A 27,683-nucleotide genomic window follows, 5' to 3' on the forward strand; every position below is an offset into this window, starting at 1 on the left:
CTAAATTTTCCCCTCGAATTTCCAAATTTCCATGTTTGACACATCATCATGTTTTGAACTAGAGGATGATTATAGGTCTCATTGTATTAATCATTTTCATTTCTATTAATCAATCTCAAATTTTAATGATTGAAACAAATTTATTCAATTTGTTATACAGAGTTATCACCGAGGATGGTTATAGATCTATTTTCATTTCTATTAATCAATCTCAAATTTTAATAATTAAAACAAATTATTCATTCTGTGATAACTTACAAAGTTTACTTAAGATAAACACCCCAAATAGTTTTTCTATTGTGAATTATTATACAGTGTTTACTTTCAATATCAGCATGAAACTATAAAACTATAAATTCAACCATTTTGTGCTTTTAACAGACCTTTGCAGATCACGGGTAAAACCTGCTCGTCTTCAATAAATGTTTTAAGAGAAAAATTAATAAATTATCTACTTTATCTAATTATAAATCATTAATAAATTATCTACTGCACTTTCTTTTATTCCCTAATTGGGTTCACCAATCAACTATCCCATCTATTACATCTAGCTCTACAAAAAATTTAGCTATCTAATCCCCCGTTAAACTTTCAAATTTTCAGAAAAAGATAGACATAATTTTCAATAAGACAACAGAATAAAATGAAAGCACAACACAGAAATGAAACAAAGACAAAGAACACAACTCTGAGCATGCAGTATTTATATAGGCACTGCTTGAGGCTGGGCTTAGTCAAGACAAGACTAGTCACGTTTAGTCACAATACTTCACATAGCTGCTTATGAAGACATGTCTAATTGCAATCGGTGTGAGTTGCGTCACAAGCAGCTATGTGAAAAATTGTGACTAAACGTGACTAGTCTTGTCTTGACTAACCGGTGTACGCACAGCCTTAAGCAGTATAATAAATTGTGACTAAACGTGACTAGTCTTGTCTTGACTAACTAGTGTTAGTTAACTGGTTAGTCAAGACAAGACTAGTCACGATACTTCACATAGTTGCTTATGAAGCAACACTCACTGATTAGTCATTGCAATTAGACATTTCTTCATAAGCAGCTATGTGAAGTATTGTGACTAAACGTGACTAGTCTTGACCAATCGGTGTACGCCCAGCCCTTGGGTGGGCACACACCAGTTAGTCAAGACAAGACTAGTCACGTTTAGTCAAAATACTTCACATAGTTGCTTATGAAGACATGTCTATTGCAATGACTAATCGGTGTGTGTTGCGTCACAAACAGCTATGTTAAGTATTGTGACTAAACGTGACTAATCTTGTCTTGACTAACCGGTGTGTGCCTAGTCTTTCGATTAAGGGCAAAACCATATTTAGCAGTTTTTCAGGCGTTTCAAGAGTCGGCAGAGCAGGAAGCTCTCCAATTGGCTGATTGGGTTAGCGCCTGAAAATACCCTTCAAAAACGCCTAATATGGGTTCGCCCTACGACTAGCTTGGCTCAAGCGTTTATGCCGGTCCTAAAGCAGTTTAAATCAAAGAATAACAAGATAAATCTTTACAACACAGAACGAAGAAGTGGTAGTTAACAAGAGTTAAGTGATAGTTAACAAGAGTTAAGTGATAGTTAACTTTTTCAGTGACAGTTAACAAGAGTGGTTGATTGTGGAGTGACAAATATTAGAAGTGACAAGTGATGAGTAATCCCAGGACAGCACAAACACATATGAAGAAAACCAACATTACCTTTATTGAAAAATAAAATAACATAATCATCATCATCATCATATGAACCCAATATGTGATCGTTTTTCGGTTCATAGTAAGCGCAATAGTTATCCACGCCCATCACGTGATTATTCAGTAAGATGCACTTCAGTCTATTAGTATTCATTTTTCGACAAATTCCAGCTCACGAAAATTATTAAAAGTCACACGAATTTATTGAAGTCTATTGAAACTTGCACAATCGATCGCCATTCACTTTCTGTTGAACTACGAATTTGAAATAAAAATTTGAATCTACATCCTAAATGTAGGTACCGGTATTCACATTCTACATTTGAATGGTATTGAGAAACATTCGTCCGTATTTATAAACGAATTTATCTCAAAAAAATGTCCGTATTCATCTCAAGAATATCCTTAGCCACACATTAGTTGCTAAAGCAACCAGCTACTAAACAATCAGTTGTTCTGATTGGTTCAAGCCAACCTAACCTAACCTGTCCTACCTAACCTACCCTAGCATGACCACCCTACCAAACCCATCGGTCGCCAGGAACTAAAGCTTGCTTGCCTGAAACTAACTAGAGAATCGTTTATGAATACGCCCCAGAATAATGTTGAAAAATATATACATGATCACAAATGTTTTGTCTTGATGCAAATGTCATAAACAATCTTATTTTGTTGAAAAATTGAAATAGAATCATCAAGAATTTGATTAACTAAGGCACTGTTTCTAGGACACCTAATGGAACATTGAATCTATACATTGAAAAATCTATAAAGGATCATAAATGTTTCGTGTCTCGATACAAATGTCATAAACAATCTTATTTTGTTGAAATTTTGAAATAGAATCATCAAGAATTTGATTAACTAAGTCACTGTTTCTAGGACACCTAATGAAACATTGAATCTATACATGATCACAAATATGTTTTGTGTCTTGATCTAAATGTCATAATCTTATTTTGTTGAATAATCGAAATAGAATCCTCATGAATTTGATTAACTAAGGCACGGTTTCTAGGTCACTTATTAGATCTAATGAACCATTGAGTCTATCGGTTTATATTATTGTTGTTGATGAGCCATATTACCTACAAACACCCAAAGACAAAGTGCCGGTTGCATAGAAACCGGTTAAATTTTAATCGTGATTAATTCTGCGAGAGCCAATCAGAGAAGCTTTCTCTTCAAAAAAGCCTTCTCTGATTGGTTCACGTGAAATTGATCACGATTGAAATTTAACCGGTTTTTATGCAACCAAACCTAAGATTTAAAAACAAATCTGAGATTATAACTGGGATACCTAGTTTACACGAGGCCAGTTGGGTTGCAAGTAGCTTGCTTCAAGTTAATTGCATCGTGTTCAGTCGACAGTAATAAGCTATCGTATTAAGCTGCGTACACATATTCGCGCTTCCAACCAGCACCGAGCACGCTCCTCCCTCGTACCGCCCTCGTACCACCATCGAACCACAGTCGCACCGCCCACGCACCCATCATGAACGTTATGGAAGATGTTAGATCTTCTCGCGTTCCCCGGTCGAACCATTGTTGCTCCCCGGTCGATCATCAATCGCTCTGCCTGAGTGACGTTCGGTTGCGGAGCAGAGCGAAAGTCTGTACGCACCTTAAGCTTGACAAGATTTTTTTGGGGAAATATTCCAATAGATTATTTCCTAGTTGTATAGATAATTCTACCTTGGAAGTGTGAAAATGCACTGTAACTTAAACCGTTCACAGTCTGCCATAGACTAGATCATAAGCATCTAAAGAGAACCTAATAACACATCATAATAAAACTTTTGAGCTTGCAAGATATTTATGTTAACTTTTCAACAACTCACAAGATGTTGAAAATATTATTACACAAATAAAAGATTATGAGGAAAACATTGAACACATTTCTGGAATATTGAACTCAAAAACAAGACATGGGAAGATAAGAACTTCAAAAAAATTGGGGAAACTAATTCAAAAAGGAAAACAAAAATTGTTAATTAATTAGTTATCTCTTGCTTGTGAAACTGAGAATAGGTATGAAGTAATTTAGTTATGAATCAAAGTAAGCCGAAATATTTTTTGGGTTTTTACTTTGATGGCCAAAACCAAACCTTGCAATGCATGCTAAAGCTGGGCTACAGATTATTTTAAAAGCTTTTAAATTTATATTAATCATCAAACTTTGTTATTCTCATGCCTAAAACCACAGAGAAACAATAGCGTAAGTTTCCTTACGCTATTGTTTCTCTATGCTAAAACTAAAACAAAATACCTAGTGCCGGTTGCAAAAAATCCGGTCAAATTGTAATTGTGATTAGTTCCACGAGAACCAATCATAGAAGCCGTCTTTTCAAAAAGCCTTCTCTGATTGGTTCTCGTGAAATTAACCAGGATTATAATTAACCAGGCTTTTGTGCAACCGGGCCCTAATGTGACAAAATTGACATAATTATATGATAAAGTTTATCTGCCTAATATACTAATATTTATTTTTCCATCTATTATTTCAAGTAGTTATTCTACTCATTAATATATATTATAGTTGAAAATAAATTATGATAATTTGTTAGTTTACAGAAGAATAAATAGTTTAAGCATAAATCAACAAGAATAATAATCAAGGGACAAGCTTATCGAATAATTCAAATTAATTTCGAGTCAACAGTTTCTCCACCCACATATATGCTAATTATGAGCATATTCTACCATCAGTTTTTACCATCTCACAAAACCTAAACATTTAATGAAACTGGTAACTGAACCCTCTCGAAACAGTGAGGTACACGTTATAATAGCAGCATTTGATTACCATTGGTGTTGCTATCCTTGTCTATCATTCGACAAAACAGATAGCACTATAAATATAAAGAAAATAAATAAAAATCTCAGTACCCTTTTTTTTTTAAATATTTTATCACAACATGTTTCGGTCATTTATGCCATTTTCAAGTGATATCTTATAATATAATTTTCTTATAATTAAAATGGCATAAATGACCGAAACATGTTGTGATAAAATATTTAAAAAAAAAGGGTACTGAGATTTTTATTTATTTTCTTTATATTTATATTACAAGTAGCCCTATACAGGAAGGAGATAAAACCGATAGCACTATCCTTTTCTAATCCCACAATGTAGCCAGACCGTTTTTAACCATGTATAAATATCATTGATTGGCAAAATATTGCATCTCAATTATGAGAATGAATTATTTAATCATTAAAAACTATATTTTCTTCACAAATAAAATATAACTGATTATTTTAAACAAGAATGAACAGTGAAAAGTGAAAGTGACATAACCAACATTTTGATTTGGACAGTATAGTATAAATTAGAAATGGGACAGTTTTGGGCATGAGCCTGTTGTGCCTTTCCTCATGTTAAGTATTTGTACACAATGTGATAAATAAATAAATAACAGTTAATATTACATCAGTTATACCGGTATCAGCTTCCCTCTATAGAAGGCAGTGACAAGGCAGAGAATCGGCAACTGTGTTCTCCTATCTTTCTCCACTGCTATTATAAAATATACCTCTCTAAAGGAAATTTATCCTCAACTTGTAGCAGACTAATATCAATTCCTCATGAACCAATAAAAATTCAATTATAACATGGACAATTCCTCACTTTAATTCCTTAAGTAACATAGACCTTTATTCCTTATAACGTGAACCTGACTATACGACATTTTCCTCTCAACTTATAGCATACTAATCAATTCCTATTAAACCAATAACAATTTAATTAAAACATGGACAATTCCTTACTTTAATTCCTTAATTAACATAGACCTCTATTCCTTATAACATGGACCGCAATTTCTTATAACATAGACCTCACTATACGACATTTTCCCTCAACTTATAGCACACTAATCAATTCCACCCCCTTCCACAAACCACCGCTAAGAAACTCAACTGACATGTATTTATAATAGAGATATGTATTGTGGAGATATGTGATATATGTAAAGATATGTATTTCAAAACTCAAGCCAACAAGAAACTGCCTACATACAAATGGTCACACACAACGAGAACACGGAATACCATTAATCATTCTACAGAAGACGTCAACTCACCCTCCCAACAATATTTCTCTCTCACTTCTTACCCTGGCAAACTCATCTCCACCTCTCTCTCCCACCATATCTACTAAACCGACCTCCCTAACCTCAACGTCATAGCACCCTACCTAACCTCACTTTCTTACAGCTCTACCTAACCTAACACTTCTCAAATCCTACCCAACCTAACCTAAACCAAGCCTGTCCTTCTTTCTCTCTCACTCTCTAGTTCTCTATAATCTCTCTCTCACTCTAGGTCTATAATCTCTCTCTCACCCTATAGGTCTATAATCTCTCTCAATCTCTCACTCTCTAGGACTATAATCTCTTTCTCTCTCATACATAACTAATCCATCTCCAACGACAAAAGCAAACAAGTTGATCGTTCTTAACCTCAAGGCCAAGTTTGTACATTGCTACCAACTTCACAAAGATTCACAGCTGTAAATACAAAGCGGCAAACTTGGGATTTGGCGCCTTGTTTCTTAGCCCTGTTGTACTGAGTGTTATCCACCCGGCACATATAAATATATTCATGACTGCAAGGCCCTATCTACCCTATAGATGAATTCCTAGGACTGCAAATCTGTATTATAGTTATATGTATTTCAATCTGCACAGACATATTCATGGAATTGCATTCAACTGTATCTACAGTATTTATTTATTTAGCGTATAGCGCTACGACACAAAATCTTTACGTTATCTAACACAAGTCACACATATAAACAATGAAGTCATGTATCTACAGTAATATTTCCAGGAGTGTATATTTATAGGATAGAGATGAAATAAAAGAGAATTTATCAGGTAGTATGATATATATATATATATAAAACACGTTCACGTTCATTAAAACTCAGTTTTTAAAAAGAAATTTTATTTGCAAAAATACATGTTAACACATCAAGTGGCTGAAGTAGACTAACTAAAATGAGCGCGCTGAGAGCGACACTAAGCGGTACTGACAAAAATAGTAGTCAGCACATCAATTGTTCAAGTTTACATAATTCCTCCCTCCTTAAGTTTTTTTCGTCCCGAAAAATAAATTTGGGACACTCAAAAATTACAAAAATTGAAATGAAGTTACAAATTAAAGTTTACTAACTTAGATCTAATTTCTAGGTGGTACAATATAGCTTATGGTAGGGGTTGATGATATTGGTACTTGTGTATCAATTCGGTAATTTAGTACACTGGTTGGCTTCTTAAATTTGTAATAAACGATTATCAAAATTACAAGAAGTATAAATGTACTTAAAACAAAAATTACAATGTGGCGTGTCTTAAGGACGAAAGAATCTTCAAAATTTATAAAATCAAAATCTCTAGGTTCAATATCATCAAGTTCACTAACATCTTTCAAATCGATAAGTTTAGTATGAATTTTATTTGGTACATGACTTAATTTTTGTGCGTATGTGGTAACTGAAGTAAACGGTAATTTTACATCTGTCATTTTATCATTGATATCCAGATTGATAAGGAAAGATGAAGGAGTATTTATAGTGCCATTATTGATATTAATTTGATCAAACTTATATCCTAAAATACAATTACAATTTTCGAAATAATTCATAAATGGTCTATCATTAATTATTTCTATTCTTACACAACTATCCAAATCCTTATTATTTACTACAGACAAAATACAGTTATCATGTATAATTTCTCCTGAAGTACAGAAAGAAATAGAAGAGAATTTTTGACAATTGGTCAGTTTCCAAAGCTTTTTGTTTTGAGACACAGATATCGATTTTTCTTTTAATTTCATGGTGTGAACATTTGATTCCATTTCAACAGGATAAGACAGAAGGTCATATTTTTCAAATAAATCGTTTAATTTCGGTAAATGGATAATGTAAGTTATAACAGATTTCGATAAAATACAAGTGCTATTACTAATTTCCCATAAAATACTGGAATCTCTACTAGCTAATGAATAATTCTTATAATTAATTAACCTACGAAAATCATCAAAGCTCAAAATTGATGGATGAAGTTTCCCTTCTTTGCAATACATCAACGAGTTAACAACATCATTTATTTCATCATCCAACAATTGTATAGTCAAAGTAATTAAGTCAACAGCTTGCATATTTTCGACAATATTGGCAGTTTCGTTAGTAATATTTTCTAATGCTTTATTATTTGAATTAATATGCTCAACATCGAAATTAAATTTCTTAATTAACTCATGGTTCATTTCAAAATTATGTTCTTCATTTTTAACAAGATGTAATTCATTATTTTCTATTTTATCAATAACTTTGTCGATGTGTTCTTTGTCGTCAGCAGTCATAAGTCCTGTCAACCATGATATGGCGTTTCCTAATCCGTTCATTAGTCCACGTTTTACCTTCTTATTTTTATTTTCAGAAATCATTTCTAATTTTAAATATTGGTTGAGTGAAATTTTCTTCAAGGATTCAATAATGTCAGAGGATATGTAAGCGACTTGCAGATTATTAATATGAGTCTGTAATTTCAAAGATTGTATTTTAAGGTCAGTCACGTTAGTAAAATGGATAACTTTGTATGTGTCGTTAATGAGCATAGATTGTCCTATTTTAATCGGAATTATCCCTGCTGTCTTTGTCAAGTCTGTCAGTCTGTACGTCAACGTTGCTGGGATCAGGAACAACAGAAGGATGGTCATTGCCTTCATCTGCAACAATTAGATTATCTTTTACTTTTTTACGAGGCCTTTTCATTCTGTTAGGGTGGATTTTGATTAAATTTCTTTTCAATTTGAACCTATCACCTTCCTTAGTAGCTGTGCTATACCTTGGAACATTTTTGTGAAATTTCGGGTTTTTGATGAATATCCTATCTGGTATTTCAGGTGGTTCCTCTCTATTTTTGTTACATTTTTCTGTTCGTTTTTCTTTTTCCTCGATTATTTTCTTGTAAACGGCATCATTCAACGCTTGTATTTCTTTGAAGTATTGATTAGCAAGTTCTTCAGTGATTACTGCGGGATTATCCTGATCTTGATTATTTGGTAAATAATTCTGAATTCCGAAAGTTAGTTCATTTGGGCTTAAGTTGAATTGATCTTTTATCGAATTGTTATAGGTTCGCAAAGCTAATCGAAGTTTTTGTTCAACACTATATTTTGGGAATTTAATTTCGAGTCCTTGTAGAATTTCAATAATTGTGGAGTGTGTTCTTTCTATTAGTCCTTGAGATTGGGGATGATAAGGTGTGGTGAAGTAAGTTTCAATACCATTTATTTCAGTGAATTGTTTGTATAGTGCATTGTTGAATTCTAATCCGTTATCGGATTGAATGCATTTTGGAATTGGGAAAACTGAAAGATAGTTGTTTAGATTTTTTATTATTTCGATACTGTTAGCTGATTTCAATGTGTAGGCGGAAAGTCTTTTAGAAAACGAATCGACAATTGTGAGGATTTTAATATTATTATACGTGAAAGTGTCAATCTGAAGTTTTTCGAAAGGTTTAGTAGGTGTGGGAGTTACTTTGAATTTAGTTTTAATTGGGTTTCTTTCATACTTGGTTTTCAAACAGATTTCACATTTATTTACAAATTCTGTTACGTCTTTGTGCATTGCGGGCCAATAGTAGTTTTTACGTATTTGTTTATAATTCTCGTTAATTCCTCTGTGGAAGTTTTTGTCTTCATGACATCGAGCTATTATCATTGTTTGTTCATCTACATCAGTTATGTCGGCGTTTATTCTTTTGTAGATTCGGAATTTTATGTTGGGAACTATTTTGACAATTTCATTAGTCATTGAACTTAGAATTTCTGTTTTTAGAGCTTCAAACAATGGACTTTTATTTGAAAATACTATACCGTACACAGTATCAGGTTTCAAATACTCTCGTATTTCTTCTACGTTGTTTCCAATGTCACGTGCGTCTCTGTATTTGAAAATTATTCTGTTTTTATTAAAGATCTTTTTGAATTGGGGTTTTCCTTTACCTCGTGAAATAACTATTTGGTTTGCTTCAGTGTTTATGATACTATTTTCGTCCATTATACCTATTCTATCATCTGAACTTTCTTGAGAATGTTGTGTCATTAGTGAGTCATTGTCATTATCATTATTAGTATTATTTACAAGGTTTTCGTTGCCAGTTTCCACATCATTTTCATTAATATTATCAATATTTGCATTAACTATCGAATTGTTACCATTTGTTCATCAAGATCATTCAATATACTTTCACTCACCGACGGAGGAGCTTCATTGTTATGGAATCTTAACAGATCATTGATATCAATGTCATCGTACTCATCATTGTTATTGGCATTGTTCGCATTATTTTCCGCGGGAAAGCCTGGGAACAATTCTGAATCGTCAAAACCTGTAAATTCATCACTACTTTCCATCATATTTACATTGAAAGGCCGTGAGAGACAATCAGCAACACAATTTGAGCGACCTTTTATGAATTCTACGGTGTAATCATACTCTTCCATTAACAATTTCCATCTCATTAATTTAGCATTTGGTTCTTTTAGAGAATGAAGCCATTGGAGTGGCTTGTGATCTGTTCTTAGGGTGAATTTTCTTCCATACAAATATGGCCTGAAATGTTTCACTGCCCAAGTTATTGCCAACATTTCTTTTTCAATAGTAGAAAGATTTTGTTCAGCGGGATTGAGTGTTCTAGAAGCGAATGAAATTGGGAGATCTTTATTGTCAGTCATTTGACTAAGGACCGCCCCTAAGCTTACATTGGATGCGTCTGTTGTCAAAATATATGGATCATTCAATTTAGGTAACTGCAATATTGGTGCGTTAGTAATTGCTTCTTTCAGAAAATTGACAGCTTCAATGAATTTAGGATCTTTTGGGTTTATAGTGGATGTTTTTCTCAATGCGTTAGTTAAAGGTTGAGCTATTTTAGCGAATCCTTTTATCATTTTTCTGTAGTATCCTGCCAAACCTAAAAATTGTTTTATTTGTTTAGTAGTTTGTGGAACGGGAAAATCTTTTATTGCTTTTACTTTTTCAGGGTTAGGCTGAATGCCTTTTTCCGAAACTATGTGACCTAGAAATAGAAGTTCTTTCTTAAAGAATTCGGTCTTGTCCAATTGTATTTTTAGTTGATGAGTTTTCAATCGTTTGAATACAACGTTCAGGTGTTTCATGTGCTCTTGTAAGCTATCACTAAAAATAATAATATCATCAAGATATACAAGAACATTTGGTAAATCACAAAATATCAAGTTCATTGTCCTTTGAAATTGAGGTGGACCATTTTTCAACCCAAATGGCATTCTGAGAAACTCATAATGACCATTTTCAGTACTAAAAGCTGTTTTTGGTATTGATTCGGGTTCCATTTCAATTTGATGGAATCCTGAAACAAGGTCAATAGCCGAAAAGTACGTTGCTCGACCGATTTTTGAGAACAAGTCTTCAATATTCGGGAGAGGAAATCTATCATCTTTAGTTTTGTTGTTCAATTTCCGATAATCTACTACAAGACGAACTTTGCGTTTTCCTGAAGCATCAGGTTTCTTCGGCACAACCCATAAGGGAGAGTTGTACGGAGAATTAGACGGTCTTATTATCTTTTGTTCGAGTAACTTGTTTATTTCATTACTAATATCCTGCCTAAATGAGATAGGATAGCGGTAGTTTTTTGAATAAACAGGTTCTTCGTCTGTAGTCACTATTTTATGCTTGAGCAAGTTAGTAGCAGTTAATATATCACCTTCGAATTTTATTATTTCGGGATATTCATAAGAGTACTAATAATGCATTCTTTCTCTTCTGAGTTCATATGCTCAGTTCTCAATAAAGAAGTGATTTCGTCAATGGAGAGGGGATTATCGATCATCTCACCCATGTACAATTCACATTCTTCTACAGAAACTGTTTCGATACTCAACGTTTTGTCACAATCAGAAAAATATTCAATCTCAATAAAACCATTCCTATCAATATCAGTTACAATATTATACAACTGCAATTCCTTAATACTAACAACACATAGCTTATCTGATGGAGTGCAAACATTAGTTTTAATTTTCAATTCATTCCAACCTTTGTTGATTTCAATATGATTCATTCCTAACAGTGGTATCGTGCAATCTTTCGTTATGAGACAATTGGTCTCCAAATCAATTTTTGCTTTCAACCCTTGCAATGTTTGCTTTCCAATAAGAACATCATAATTATCGCTAAAATCATACACATAAAATTTTTCATCTTTATCAACACCAAGCATATTCTTAACATTAATATTTACACAACCTTTTCCATTAGATTCACCAGCGGGTGTACGAATTTTATAATCACAATCAATTATTTCTGTCTGAGGAGAAACCATTTGAGGTTAATGAAATTATATTTACTACCTGTATCGATCAAAATTCGTGAATCATTGTAATGAATATGAGGCAAATCAAGAGAGATCGTATTCAAATCTAATACTACGTTTTTGGATTGTTGTTCGAGCCTACTTCTAAAAAATGATTCATTTTCTCGCAAAGGTCACTTACAGCATTTTCCATAGAACTCATTCTAGCATTCATGCTTTCAAATTCGGAAAACTCATTTTCAGAAGATTCAATATTGTGAACTGGAAACTTTTGAAAGTTGGAAACTGTTCTCATGCTCACATCGTTTGATTTTTGATTCAAATTTTGGTTGTTATTATTGAAGTTTGCATTTGGATTACGATTGAAGTTGTGATTTTGGAAACTTTGTCCATTACGAAATCTACTTTGAAAGGATTGTCCTCTGTTGAAATTATTTTGAGGCTGAGAGAAATTTCTCTGATTGAAATGATTTTGAGGTTGAGAAAAATTTCTCTGATTGAAATTGAAATTACGATTTTGAGATTGAGAAAAGTTTCTTTGATTTGAATTGTTTTGGTTTTGAAACTGATGGAAATTTTTCGGATGCGAATTTTGATTGGAATTTGACGAGTTTTGTTTTCCTTCAGATTTACTGAAAGTTTGATTCATTTGTGTTACATCAGTAGTAAATCCTAAATGTTTCAAATAAGCACTACTCTTATTGATAATAGCCTGTCTTGCATCACTGAGGTCTTTGATTCCTAGCGTTTGTAGGTGAGCTCCAAGCTGGTGGTTGATTCCTTCGACTAAAATCATTACAATTTGTTATCCAACTGAGATGAGATAGTTTCAAGAATTGGACCAGTTAGTCCATCGAGTTTGTGTCTTGAGATAATCACGGTTCTTTTTTGTTGCAGTCTATTTATGAATTGAATAGGGTGTTCTTTTTGGTGTGATTTCATAGCAAGCAGTTCCATAGTTAATTGTTCTACTGTCCTATTATCGGCAAAGTTGTTTTTCAAAACATCAATCAAATTTGAGAGGTCATCTACTGTACTGTTGAGGATTACATCTTTAGCAGGTCCATGTAATTGTTTTTACAATAGTGAAGGAGAATCCAATGATTGTCTGCTGCTTCCGCGATACGATTATTACAATAGTCATTTTTCAATTTTTCGACAACTTCGAGAAAGCTAAGTAGTTCTATTGGGTTTCCTGTATATTCAGGTATTATGTGTAGGTGATGTTTCGCAATTGGTCTTGAAATAAGGGGGTTATCCATTGTGCTTTCACTGTTATCTTCACTGTCACTGATTGTAGATGTAGAAGACGTGTTACCTTGAACTGTGGAGTTGGATACAGCTGCAGCCAGAGCCAGGTACGATCTTAACCTTGGCCGGTAATCGATAAGAAGTTTATGGTCTGGTCTGCTATCCTTCTTGCCTTTCTTCCCCAGGATGGTGGTTGTTGGTTGTTGGTGTTGATGAGTCACTCTTCCACTTGACGGTCTCGATGATGGTTCATATCAGTTGCGACCCCGACTTTCGAATTTTCCGCGATCACTTGTGATTGATAATTGATCAATATAAACTGGCGGTTAAATGAACAGCACAATTTTCACGAAATTTTCACGAAAAACTCTTCAGGGTCCCTGTTCGGGCGCCAAACACGTTCACGTTCATTAAAACTCAGTTTTTAAAAAGAAATTTTATTTGCAAAAATACATGTTAACACATCAAGTGGCTGAAGTAGACTAAGAAAATAATTATTGAACTGTATATGATATGAAAAAGCAATTTGTAATATAATAACTATAGATAATAATTATATTGTTATGCATCTACATAAATTGGCGGAGCTTTGGACATATCAATGTCCATTCTTCGGAAAGAATATTAAAAATATCCTCCCCACTAACTCTCTACCAAGAGAGAGAGAGTGTGTGTGTGAGTGAGAGAGAGAAGTGTGAGTGAGGAGATAAGGAAATAAGCCATCCTGAATACCATTACTCATCCTATGTACGCTTTCTTATTCATATGTCACATGTCCCATCGATCATATTACACTGCTTAAATGTGTGCCTGCGCTTGCATATATATAACAGCAACAAATCAAAATATGGCCCCAAGCACCGAGATTTAGCAATTGGCAGTTTTATTGGAAAGATGTCAGAATACAGCTCAAGATATCATCTGGAATGAAATCATCTTCTACATAATTTATGTTCTAAGACAGATTTGGATGTTTAGATAAATAGATAAATTGCTTTATTATTTCAAGTTTGAAATACTAAAATTGTTGAGGGCAAAGTTTATAGATGTACATAGTTTATCATAGTGTGTAGTTCATAGTTTATAGATTTACTTGAATAAATTAAATAATTAAACTTTTTTCTGAAACTTTTGATATTTTTTAATTATGTAAGCCTTGAAGTTCATTATGAAGGTTTAATTATTATGCTCAAGATATACATGGTGATAAGCAAGGTTCTGAGATTTAGGAATTAGTATTTTCATTGGTTTAGAAATTTAGTGTTAGAAGAGAGCTAAGGACATCATCTGGGATGATTTATCATCTTCTACATAATTTATGTTCACAAACAAATTTAGATGTTTAGATAGATGATTGTATCTATTTTTTAAAATTTTGAAATACTAAAAGTTGTGGGTGAAATTTATAGATGTACTAAAAGATTCACTTGAATAAATTTAATTCAGTTTAATTAAATTAAAGTTCAATGTATTTCTAACTTTTTATATTTTTTATTATTTATGACTTGAGATTCATTGTGAAGGTTTATAGTTCATTGATGTACTAACAGATCCACTTGAATAAATTTTATTCAGTTTAATTTAATTAAAGTTTAATTTATTTTTAAATGTTGATATTTTTTATTATTTGTGATTTGAGATTCATTGTAAAGGTTTATAGCTTATAGAAGCTAGAAGTATATGTTATACCAACAGATCCACTTGAATAAATTTTATTCAGTTTAATTTAATTAAAGTTCAATTTATTTTCACGTTTTGATATTTTTTATTATTTGTGATTTGAGATTCATTGTAAAGGTTTATAGCTTATAGAAGCTAGAAGTATATGTTATACCAACAGATCCACTTGAATAAATTTAATTCAGTTTAATTAATTAAAGTTCAATTTATTTTTAACTTTTGATATATTTATTATTTGTGATTTGAGATTCATTGTGAAGGTTTATAGTTTATAGATGTACTAACAGATCGCCATGAATAAATTTCATTCAGTTTAATTAATTAAAGTTCAATTTATTTTTAACTTTTGATATTTTTTATAATTTATACTTTGAGATTCATTGTGAAGGCTTGGTTTAACTAATCTCAAGATATACATAGTGATAAGCAAGGTTTATCACTGAGATTAAGGAATTAGCATTTTCATTAGTTTACAAATTTAGTGTCAGAAAAGAGCTTAAGACATCATCTGAAATTATACCATCTTGGTTTATAAATTATCTTCAAGATAGATTTGGAAGTTTCCAGATGAATATTTCATGTATGTATTTACATGATACGAGCTTATCTATTCGAGCTCATCTTATTTTCAAAAAATTATGGATTTATGTGGAAAAGTTTCTGTAGAATATGGCTAAGAGTGATTCTAAGATACATTTAGAAATAAACAAAAGAATCTCATATTTTTGATTATCTATTATCTGTAAAAGTAGTGTGTACCGATGTAATTTGAATAAATAAATTCTTCAGAATCATGTCTATGACTGACAACGAGATTTGAGCAAATAAAAAATGCTAGAGATAGAGAGAATGCAACAATAATGATGATGAAATAAAATTGTGAAGCTACAAGAATGCCAAAAAAGGTCCGGGAATCGAACCAGAACTCACAATGCACGTTACTATGTGCTTAGAAAGATCCCTATGCATCTCAGCCCACACATTTCAACAGCAGTTTAAACTCTTGAACGAATGAATAAGACACTAATATTCAAGGCTTGGAGGCGTTTTGTTCTTTTTACTAAGTAGACCAACTTGAGAAACTATTGTTGGAGAACATTTTGTGTACTAACTATTCAACCGACACCCAAGGTGAATGAATCATCTACAGCACACTTACTTAATACGTTGGGTGTATTTTCGTGCTTCACAAAAATTACTAACTTGATGAATTTAAATAACAGGGACGTATATATTGAATTTTAGAACCTAATAGTTCTGATTTTATAATACGAGATAAGATATTATATAAATCTTAAAAAATTAATACTTAATTTTTATTGCATTTCAGTGACGGATATTGAAGTTAGATTAGACTAACTTTATCACTTCACAAAGTACAGTTTGATTGATGATTCATATTTTGGCTATGTTTATTCGAATTGTAATTACTTTCAACAGATTTATTATTAAAATTGAGATGCTCTACCAAATACTGTATTGAACAAAAATAAACTTCATATATAAACAAGATTATACTGCCTATGAGAAAGTCAATACTTTTTGATTGACCTTTCAACTGTTTAAAAAAGTTGAAAGCAAAATCGCACTTGGCCTATCGACTCGTTAAAACAAACTCAGTTTTAAAAATAAGAACTAGCCACTCATTATATTCTCATTTCTATCAATAAATTGCTAGAGCAATATTCATTGTTGATGCTTGTTTATCGTGTGAGTTTTAATATTTTTATTCTTATCAAATGCTACAGTAATTTAATGTTAATGCTTCTTTATCGTAGAACTTTTTATATTTTTATTCCTACAAATTGCTAGAGCAATATTTATTGTTAATGCTTGTTCATCGTGGAACTTCAGTGATTCATAATCCAATAATTATTAAACAACAACCTTCTCAAGAATTTTGTTTCAGTTATTACTGCTTATTGTGACTATAAAATTGCGTAGTTAAACAAATCAAGGCATAAGTTTAGTCTACACAAGTACTTTATTATTCAGGCGACTACTATTTATTGTGACTATGATATTTCCTTTATCTTTGATTTTACAGAGATTGTAACAAGACATAACAAGATAATGCATTAAATTTACTACTGGAAATCTACTACTAAAGAAAAGCTAATTTATAAACGATTGATACACAAACGTTGATCACTATTGCTCAGCGTAATTTGTTTGATTTTAAGTATCGGATAATTATAATTATGAGTCACAAAATAACTATTTTAACTCAACAACAGAATCACGACATTAAAATTGGAGAAAAGAAGAAATTGTTTTTGATATAATGAAACTTGAGTAACTTAACTTATTCTATAGGGAAGTTTGATAGCTAGTTCAGTAGGGTAGTCTTTAAAAAATTTATATTGTAAGTTATTTGATAGAATTCAAAAAAAAAACTTTAAAATGTTATGCTTATTTCAAAGATAGTTTCTCATCCCAACTTATTACGATTAATTAGGTAAGCCCTAAAAACTGTTCTATGAGTCATTGGTTTTTATGAATCACTGAAATGAAATTCTCACTTAATTTTAGGAGTAGAGACGGCTTATTGACGCAATCTTTGCTATTTTGAAGTGAAAAATCTCGACATTTCAGTGAATTTTACCTGTTATCTTAGAAAATTATTGGTTGATTGAACCAGAGTCCTAAAAATAGATTGGGCCTATCTGTTTCTGAAATTTTACACTCTTGAGTAGTTTCAATTGATATCGGTATGTTCACAAGCAACTTGACAAAAATAATCAGTTATCGACGATGTTTACGTAGCTTTAGAGTCAATAGGACTATATCCGTGCAGGTTATTAAATGATAGAGTTTTGATTGACTATAAATAGCTTGGATGTCTTGAGAATCTAAATGTAGTTGAATTAAGAAATCGAAATTTTTTAAAACAGACAGTTATCTTCTCTCTTCTTTCTATATTAGGGCTCAACCATACAGAGAGCGACATATAGACAAAACACCTATAAGATCGCTCTCTGTATGGCCGGGTTTTTAATAAACTAATGTTTTATCAAGGAATCAATTTCTGATAAATACTTTACTCCAATTTATACTATCATAAATTTACTTGAGTTGCAATTTGTAACTCTTTATCACACTTTTTCCACTACGCATAATGCAAGGTACATAAGAGTTTGAGTTCTAGTTTATAAGTTTATACTCTACCAAGATGGACTATGAGTTAATAATAGCCGATTTAAAATTCAAGTCAAATGCATTATTATTAAAGATGCTTCAAGAAACATTCAACATAAGCGTATCATCCACAGCAATGTACAGTAAAATATGAGATATGAAAAATAGGCTACCACACAAATGCAACAGAACTCAATTTAAAAACACGAAATTTAGACGGAATTGATGAACGCAGCCTATAGAATCTCCTACTTTACAAATTGTTAAAATTGAATTTTCGCCAATTTGCAAACTAGCCTACGTCTTCTCAAAAAAGCTGGGATAGCCTTATAAAAAATTGTAGGAAAAAGTCTGATTGGACGAATTTTATCACTACTGTATTATTAGAGCAAAACGGTTCAAGATCTGACACATAACCTAACTTTGAACTAGTTTCTAATCAACAAACGCCCCTATTGAGACATTCAAGTACAACAAACTAAAATATTGAATCAACTTTTGACGTGAGGAAGATTTAAAAGCTAATAGTGCTATTTTTATATACAGAATATGATGGAATATCTAATGACAACGAAATACCTGTTGAGTAAATTAACTGACACCTATATACGCGTGCTAGTTATGGACGTGCTACTTAATTATTAGACCACACCAAAAAGCGATCAAACTTGCAAACTGATGTTTTTAAATCGAACATATACCCTTTGTATAGAATATATTAAACATTGAAGCAGATTAAACTCGTAGTTTAAATCCAGAATTAATGTAATCAAACGAAACACAAAACACTGAAGGCGGATATCACTTTCCGGTTGAACTTTTCACATGAATCGGAGATAAACATTGCAAAACTTTTCAACAATACATAAAACATGAATACAATATTGTATTTTGACTGAAAATATTAGATATTGAACACACTTTTAAAGAGAGCGTTGGAAAAATTGCTCAGAAATTACAAAACTGAATTGAGGCTATTCTACAACAGTTGCAGTCAAAGAAGAACGCAACAGTAGACAACAAACCAGGCTTGCCAACATTACAAACTTGGATTACTTTCCTCATTCTTATGAAACAGCTGTATGAGGAAAACAGCTGAGAGCGTTTAAAGTTTTTATTACAGTGTTGTTCACGCAACCGCCAATATTTGAATATTAGACGAAAAACGTCTAATAATCTAATAAGATTTTACTCAGCAAAAGCTTATTAAAAATTAGTTAAACTAGACAAAACTGCTTACAAAATATATCATGACAAAGCAAGAATGAACTTATCAGTTAGATAAAACTGTAGAAACTGATGATAATTTTAATATAAGATACAATAAAACAAACAATATGTTTTCCATCAGACACTAACTTCAAAATCTAGCAAAGTATTGAAACATTTTGCCAAACATAAAGAATGAAGAGTTTAGAAATAAAACTTTAAAATGTGTATCAATGAGAAGAGAATAGTATTAAAATAGAAAATTTTGATTATATAGTTTTTCAATTGAATTTTCAATAACATGGAAGATGGAGAGTATATCTAGTTGTAGAAGCTTTATTGGTGATAGCCAAATTATGCTTTAAAATACAATATTTTTAGAAGACGAAATACAATTATCTCAAGGCGAAAATATTAATATACTTTACGGTTTTTGCAAGATGTTGAAGAGAGGAATCCCCAATTTATTTTCACCAGACACTCACACAATTCCAGCACACACATTATTTTTATAGAACTGAGAGTCTGAGACACACTTTACAGGTTTAGCCTTCAAAATCATTATATAAAGCGTAGATTGATCAATGAAGATTTTTTGATACAATAGATAATAATCCAGAATGTATTGCATTGTTGTTATTGCTAATTGGTCTACAACTATCAACACATCAAAGCTTCCTACCTAGTAAATTGAAATTGCATTTTGAGCGTTCAAGATCACCTCAAGTGATGACAATTGACAAAAACATCATTTTGACAATTGAAAAAGTATCATTTCAATAACGTCGCACCTACAAACTATCATTATTCATCATCTCATAGTTTATTACAGCTCGTCAAAACTTTATTGCTTCACAGAACCAGTAACTTTGGGCCTTCTACAATTTATCGAATATAAGAACAATATTCTACCGTACTGAATCAAAAATGATATTCTATTCCACTTTCCTTTCTTTGTAGTGTTGAACATCAATTTATATATATATTATATTGTGACATTGTTGATTAATAATATTAATTATTCGTTTTGAACTATCTTTGAGGGCACTAAAGTCTAATTGATTGTAGTCTTATTAGAATTAGACTGTAGTGTCGTCAAAAATGGTTCAAAACGAATTATTAACTTGCAGTTCGGCATGGATAGTGAAATAGATGAGAATAATTAATTGTTCAACAACTGAAAAAATCTTCTCACTAATTTACTGAATCTGAAGAAGCTACATTTGAGCCTATATTTTATAAGACATTAGGTAAACTTACTTGAATGTGATAATCCTCATGGAAATATGTCTGTGTAAATTCAAAATAAAATTTCATAAAACTATTCTAGAGATTTTATATTTAGTTCTATTTTTATAATTCAATCAAGTCTTCTAATATGTTCTGTTTCTGGAATTTTTTCTGTACAATTAAACTCCAGTTGGGAATATTCTGTTTCTATGGGTTTTGATTACATTCATGTCTGTATTTTCATTGTACTTGATTTGATTCGATGAACTGATTTGATTCAATTCATTCAATTTTTGATCAAGCTGTTATAACCGAATGGTGATAAAAGATTGATTGATTTATTTATTAATTTATCACATGTCAGGTCTTGAAAAACCTATTGCATTTATAACATTACAATATTACATTGCAAAATTCCAATATTTTTCTAAATATACAGAAGAAATATATTCTTCGAATACATTCAATGGATGATTGAATTGAATGATGATAAAAAACACATTCTTCTAATACATTCAATAAATGATCGATTTGAATACATTCCCATGTATTCACATAAAAATCCCTACTATTTCATCAGCTACGTTTTTGGCTGTCACCCAGTGATGCAGATCTCTTCTGTCAGACTTGGAGCGATTTAGGGAAGGGATTTTATTGAGTAGGGAGGGACTTTCTTTCACATTTTTTCTGTCATGTCAGCTATTGTCAGCACTTTCCCCTACCCCACCCTTGGCGTTCTCAAGAAGCTTTCCCCTCAAATCTTTTCCAGAAAAGCTCGGAAGCTTAATCTTCATTTCCTCTTCTTTCTCAGCCTTGAATTTCTCTTCCAATCCTCTTGTAAAACTGGATATCATGTAAATATACTGGGAAAGTACAGTAGAAAAGGATAGTGAATAGTGTACTGGGATATCTGAAAACGTATGTATCAATATTGAAAATGTAAGATAACTGTGCCAAACAAAGAAGATGAAAAATTACAACAAAAACATAGTTAAATGAAGGAAGAAACAAGGAAGATATTACCTTTCAAGTAGAAAATAATAGAGTATTTTCTTTAGGATTGTATTTTATCATACCGTATTGTGTATATTCTAGAATAGTGATAGCCTACCTAAAGTGCGAGATAAATTACTTTTAACACGGCTCTTTCTCGAAGAAGGAGAGGTCCGATGCTCTATCCTCCACTAATCACTCCCACTTCCTAGCAGCATTCTCCTTCTTTTGTGTCTGAGTGAGAGAGCTTTGTAACGCGACGCGGCAACACTCCCCTCCATCTATTGCTGGCAATGTTCCAAGTAGTGTACTGGTCAGCAGGTATATTGGTTTGTGTATGTTACAGAGATGTTTTCATCACAAGAACATGAAGCAAAATGACACGGCACATCCAATTGTGCGCAGGATGTCCGTCTGTGTCTATGCTACAAACTGTGGAGGGAGAAATGGGTTTCTCCTCTTCATGTTAAAAGTAATTTATCTCGCACTTTAGTTATTACATTTATTATACTGTGTGTGTAGTATTTCATGTTAATTTTAAAAATCTTCTGACCCTTGTCTAAAGCCCACGCCTCTCACTATCTCACCCTACCTCTAAGGCTGGTCAGACACCGGTTAGTCAAGAAAAGACTAGTCACGTTTAGTCACAATACTTCACATAGCTGCTTATGACGCAACACACACTGATTAGTTATTGCAATTAGACATGACTCCATAAGCAACTATGTGAAGTATTGTGACTGAACGTGACTAGTCTTGTCTTGACTAATCGGTGTGTGACCAGCCTTATACTCCTATCTCTGTCTAAGAGAGTTAGTCTTTGGTAGAGAGTTAGTGAGAAGGATACTTCGAATATTCTTTCCGAAGAATGGACATTGATATGTGCAAAGCTCCGCCAATTTATGTAGATGCATAACAATATAATCTATTTTATCTATAGTTATTACAAATTGCATTTTTTCATATCATATACAGCTCAATAATTATTTTCTTAATTTATATTTTGTAAATTCATCTATAATTTTGCTGTATTGTAAGCTATTGTATATAAGTGTATAAGCCAGTATATATTGTAATCTACATAAATAAAGTACCCAATCAATCAATCTAAATTATCTACCCTTCTCTGTCACTGAGGCATTGTTGAGCCTGTCAGTAGTAGGCTATGGATGAGAGAGACAACAAAATTAAAGTGTTTCTATTGAATTTAAAGAGTTTTCTATTAGATTGTATTTTATCATTGTGTGCATTCTATTATATTGTATTATATGAGTGGTATTATAAAAACACTTCACTAGAATGAGCTACTTTTATGAATTAATAAAACAATATTGAAACTTTACCATTATTTATAATATTAAGTACCATTTATTATTTTAAAAAAATACAACTAGTTTTGACCTAAGTTGACCTAAGTTATGGTCGTTGTAATATTTTAAATAATAGAGGGTACTTCAAGTTTCAATATTGTTTTATTAATGAGTGGTATTCTATGTTAATTTCTAGGATCCGCTTGTCTAAAGATCTCACCTCTCTACCATCTTTTCTATCTTTGTCTAAAATACCCTTCTTTGTCACTGAGGCATTTTTGATCCATTAATACAGTATGTATGATTGATTGATTGATTGATTGAGTACTTTATTCATGTAGATTACAATATATACTGGCTTATACACTTATATACAATAGCTTACAATACAGCAAAATTATAGATGAATTTACATGATATAGACTAAGAAAATGATTATTGAACTGTATATGATATAAAAAAGCAATATGTAATAGCTGTAGATAAATTATATTGTTATGCATCTACATAAATTGGCGGAGCTTTGGACATATCAATATCCATTCTTCAGAAAGAATATTAAAAATATCCTCCCCACTAACTCTCTACCAAAAGTATGAGAGAGACAACAAAACTATTTCTACAGAGATGGCGTTGTGGCTTGCTTCAGAGTTGGCTTGATTTTTTATTGATAAGGTCCAAGTCGAAATGAAGGCTGAACTCTCTCTTACTAATCGATTAAAGAAATACGACAAACCCGACTTTGGTCTCGGTCAAGTCTTGCTTCAAATTTGGACTCGCCCACTCTCACACACAAATTTGCCACTATAATCCAAAAGTGAGTTTATAATTTTGTTTGTCAGTATGTTTCAAATATTGAAAACTTTTATGAAAAGTAACATTTCCAAAAGATAGATCGTAGTCACGGCACATTTCACATTCATTCTTTCATTTCTTGTATAAAACACTATAATAATCTCTCTCTCTCTCTCTCTCTCTCTCTCTCTATATATATATATATATATATATATATATATAAAAGCGAAATGGCACTCACTCACTGACTGACTGACTCACTCACTCACTCACTCACTCACTCGCATAACTTAAAATCTACCGGACCAAAAACGTTCAAACTTGGTAGGTATGTTCAGTTGGCCCTTTAGAGGCGCACTAAGAAATCTTTTGGCAATATTTCAACTCTAAGGGTTGTTTTTAAGGGTTTAAAGTTCGTCTTTTAGCATGTATATTCTTCTTCTCCCAATCTCTTAATTATAATTGAAATTTCCATATCATATGTTACTATAGAACTATAATCTAGATAGAGTACCTCTTCGAAAAAGTTGTTAACTGGCAACTAAATTAATAATTTTGTCAGATTGGCATTAAGTTGAGTTGACTTTGTTAGGTTGGCACCAAGTTGAAGATTTAAATGTATTTATCGCAGAAAAATTGATTGGGCACTGCTACTTCAATCCTGGGAATAATATATTTCTAGCCGTCAGGCTCGCTTCGCTCGCCATATTGGTTTAGCCAGACGTTTAGTCTGGACCCCCGACTGGATTGTCCTAACATATGATAAAAATGCTCAAATGAAAAATGCAGACGAGCGAATCGAGCCTGCTGATCTCATTCTTTGACGATCCAGTCGGGGGTCCAGGGGGCGGAGCCCCCTGGCTAGACGGATATGGCGAGCGAAGCGAGCCTGACGGCTAGTCATAATATAATTATGATCAAATATTGACTAGCCCACTATAAAAAACTGGAACACTAATTTTCCATTATAATAATTATTCCAGAAGTAAGTTTGTCATTTAATAACATTGCTTGTTATTTTTTCCTCAAATATGGACTCACCTACACTTTTAAACACAAATTCTTCCCTTAAATTCTTAACTCTGAAACACAAATTTGCCACTATAGGCTAATCCCAAACGTGAGTTTTTGATTAATTTATAATGTCAGTCTGTTTCAAATATATTAGCCCACTATAAAAAACTGGAACACTAATTTTCCATTATAATTCAAAAGTAGTTTTGTCATTTAATAACTTTGTTTTTTAAATAAAAACACGCATATTATGTTGTCAAATTCTACACAGTTTAGAAATTTCAAATTCAAACTGAATAGAATTTGGCAACATATGTGTGTTTTTATTTAATTATGGAACGGTTATACAATATTGACAATGACTCAATCGAGCTTTCCCTAATTTTCACACTAATTTTTCATTATAATTTCAAAAGTAAGTTTGTCATTTAATAACTTTGCTTGTTATTTTTACCTTAGATATGGACTCACCTACACTCTCAAACACAAATTTTCCCTTAAACTCTTAACCTTTGGACAACATTAATATTTTATCAAAATTTTTGGAGAGAAATAGTACAGGCTCAGCCAAGTTTTTCCTCCAATGTCATAATTATATTATGATTATAGTGTTTGATACAATAAATGAATGAATGAAAGTGAAATGTGCCGTGACTATGATTATCTTTTGGGAATAATGTTACTATTCATAGAAGTTGCTGGGAGATGAATAGTTTAAGGCAGTGCCTGTTACTCTCTCCTAGTCATAACTATATGATTATTTTGTTATTGTATTCATATAAATGAATAAATAAGTAATCCAAAAAGTGGGCTTGTAATTTTTTAATCTATGAGAATTATTCTTATAAGTATAGATTTAATGTCGATTAATTTCTTGAAGATTTGTTATTAAAGCATGAATATATTTATGATATTTTATTGTTCAATGAATAGTTTAAGGCATAGCCTGTTCCTCTCTCCTAGTCATAACTATATGATTATTTTGTTATTGTATTCAAATGAATGAATAAATAAGTAATCCAAAAAATGAGTTTGTAATTTTTTTAATCTATAAGAATTATTCTTATTAGTATTGATTCAATCTCGATTACGAAGATATATTATTAAATCATGGATAGATATGATATTTTATTGTTTAATAAAATATATTTGATATATAATTATTGGTCATTATTAACAACAATTAATAAATTATATCAGATTTCAGAAATGCAGGGATGACTTGAATTACAGCTATCTATAATAGAAGGTTGTGGCACTGGTAACAGAAGACTGGCAACCATGTTGTTCAATCATTGTTTTTATAACTTGTATCTTGTAGTTCTGTGAACAGTAGACCTCACGCAGTATTCTCATCCACAAGTACCTGATTGAAACTATAGACCTTATGGAAATACAGCAATAGACTGACTTCTCCACACATCTGTGTAATCACTTGTCAGCTGATTTATGATGAATAATTCTATAGTCTGATTTTTACTCTAATATTGGCGTTTGAAGGAGGCTCCTTTTTCCTTTTATACTATCCTTGAAATGCAAGATTTCCAAAACCTTGTACATACGTCGACGCGCAATTAAAAAAGGAACATACCTGTCAAATTTCATGAAAATCTATTGCTGCATTTCGCCGTAAATGCGCAACATATAAACATTAAGAGAAATGCCAAACCGTCGACTTGAATCTTAGACCTCACTTCGCTCGGTCAATGATACCATGCTGACTTGAATCATAATTATCTATTATAGAAGGTGGTAGTAACAAAAAATTGACAACTGTTGTCCTTTAATTTGCATTGATTTTAGAACGTGGACCTCACTATAGAGAAACATCCATTGTAGAGAGAGATTGATTGATTGATTGAGTACTTTATTTATGTAGATTACAATATATACTGTCTTATACACTTATATACAATAGCTTACAATACAGCAAAATTATAGATGAATTTACATGATATAGACTAAGAAAATAATTATTGAAATGTATATGATATGAAAAAGCAATTTGTAATATAATAACTATAGTACAAATTAATAATAGTATGTGTGTGTGAGAGAGAGAGAGAGAGAGAGAGAGAGAGAGAGAGAGAGATGATTCCAGCGTCTATTGTGAGAAGAATAAGTTTATTGTACGTAAATATTGCAGTGATACTCGTTTTTGGGGAGTTGAATCAAATCAGCACTCATTCATAACGTTGGAACCTTAAGCTTGGTCTTAGTGTAACGACTGTGTTAATACCTGAAGCCTTATTTGGTGAAATACTGTCTATGACGTAGGGGGCCACTTAAAGTGGCCATTCATAGGAACCCTAAAATACGGTGTTATAGTTGATGAGTTGAGTTAATAGGATGCATAAAGCTCTTAGTTGAGATGTTGAAAGATTTACAAGATTAATTGCTATTCAATAGAGAATAGAATAGAACCTTTGATTGGATATAGAACCCTATTAAACCATGTATAATATACTATGCAGATTACACAAGAACCTAACAACATTTCAAACCAGAAACCACAACACAACACCAGATACAGGAATCTTCTCATCACCAGTGTTGCAAGGAAGGCACTATACCAGAGACATTTCAATCATTTAGCACCAAAATTTTTCAATCTACTTCCTGCAAACTTTAAACAGATTAATCATCCTAGAAAGTTCAAAACAATAGTACACAATTGGTTGATGAGCAAAGGAAGACAGAACATAGAAAACATTATTTCAAATAACAACTAACCACCTAATAACTTACTAAACACTAACTAATTAATAATACGCACAAAAATACTAACAAAACCTACTCTGGAACATGGTACGCCATAGTGGAGTAGGTCAATTCCCACACAGAAAAAACTAAACAAGCAGAGGACACAGTATAAGAATTTTTTGTAACTAACTATTGTATGTAATATTGTAATAATTTATCTAATGTTTTGTTTAATTGATGTTGTAGTTTTAGTTTTTTTTTGGGAAATAAACATTTATTTATTTT

General features: G+C 31.9%; 1 protein-coding gene across 9 annotated transcripts in view; it reads right to left on the reverse strand.

Annotated features, from left to right (window-relative positions):
- Positions 1 to 27,683, reverse strand: part of LOC111053310 (TLD domain-containing protein 2) — a 381,057-nt gene that overhangs the window by 202,654 nt on the left and 150,720 nt on the right. Inside the window, exons 1-2 of one of the 9 annotated variants that reach the window (XM_039439710.1) lie at positions 18,846 to 19,138; positions 1,706 to 1,954 (exon numbers count right to left, since the gene is read on the reverse strand). The exons of 6 other annotated variants lie outside the window; for them this stretch is intronic. In XM_039439710.1, coding sequence (XP_039295644.1) covers positions 1,706 to 1,853 — 148 coding nt within the window. In that variant the 5' untranslated portion in view covers positions 1,854 to 1,954; positions 18,846 to 19,138. Of the gene's footprint in view, positions 1 to 1,705; positions 1,955 to 18,723; positions 19,139 to 27,683 lie in introns of those variants that run through there. 2 more of the 9 variants (XM_039439711.1, XM_039439712.1) reach the window with 2 other exon arrangements.

The sequence above is a fragment of the Nilaparvata lugens genome, chromosome 13, assembly GCF_014356525.2.
Source record: "Nilaparvata lugens isolate BPH chromosome 13, ASM1435652v1, whole genome shotgun sequence".
NCBI classification, from domain to species: domain Eukaryota; kingdom Metazoa; phylum Arthropoda; class Insecta; order Hemiptera; family Delphacidae; genus Nilaparvata; species Nilaparvata lugens.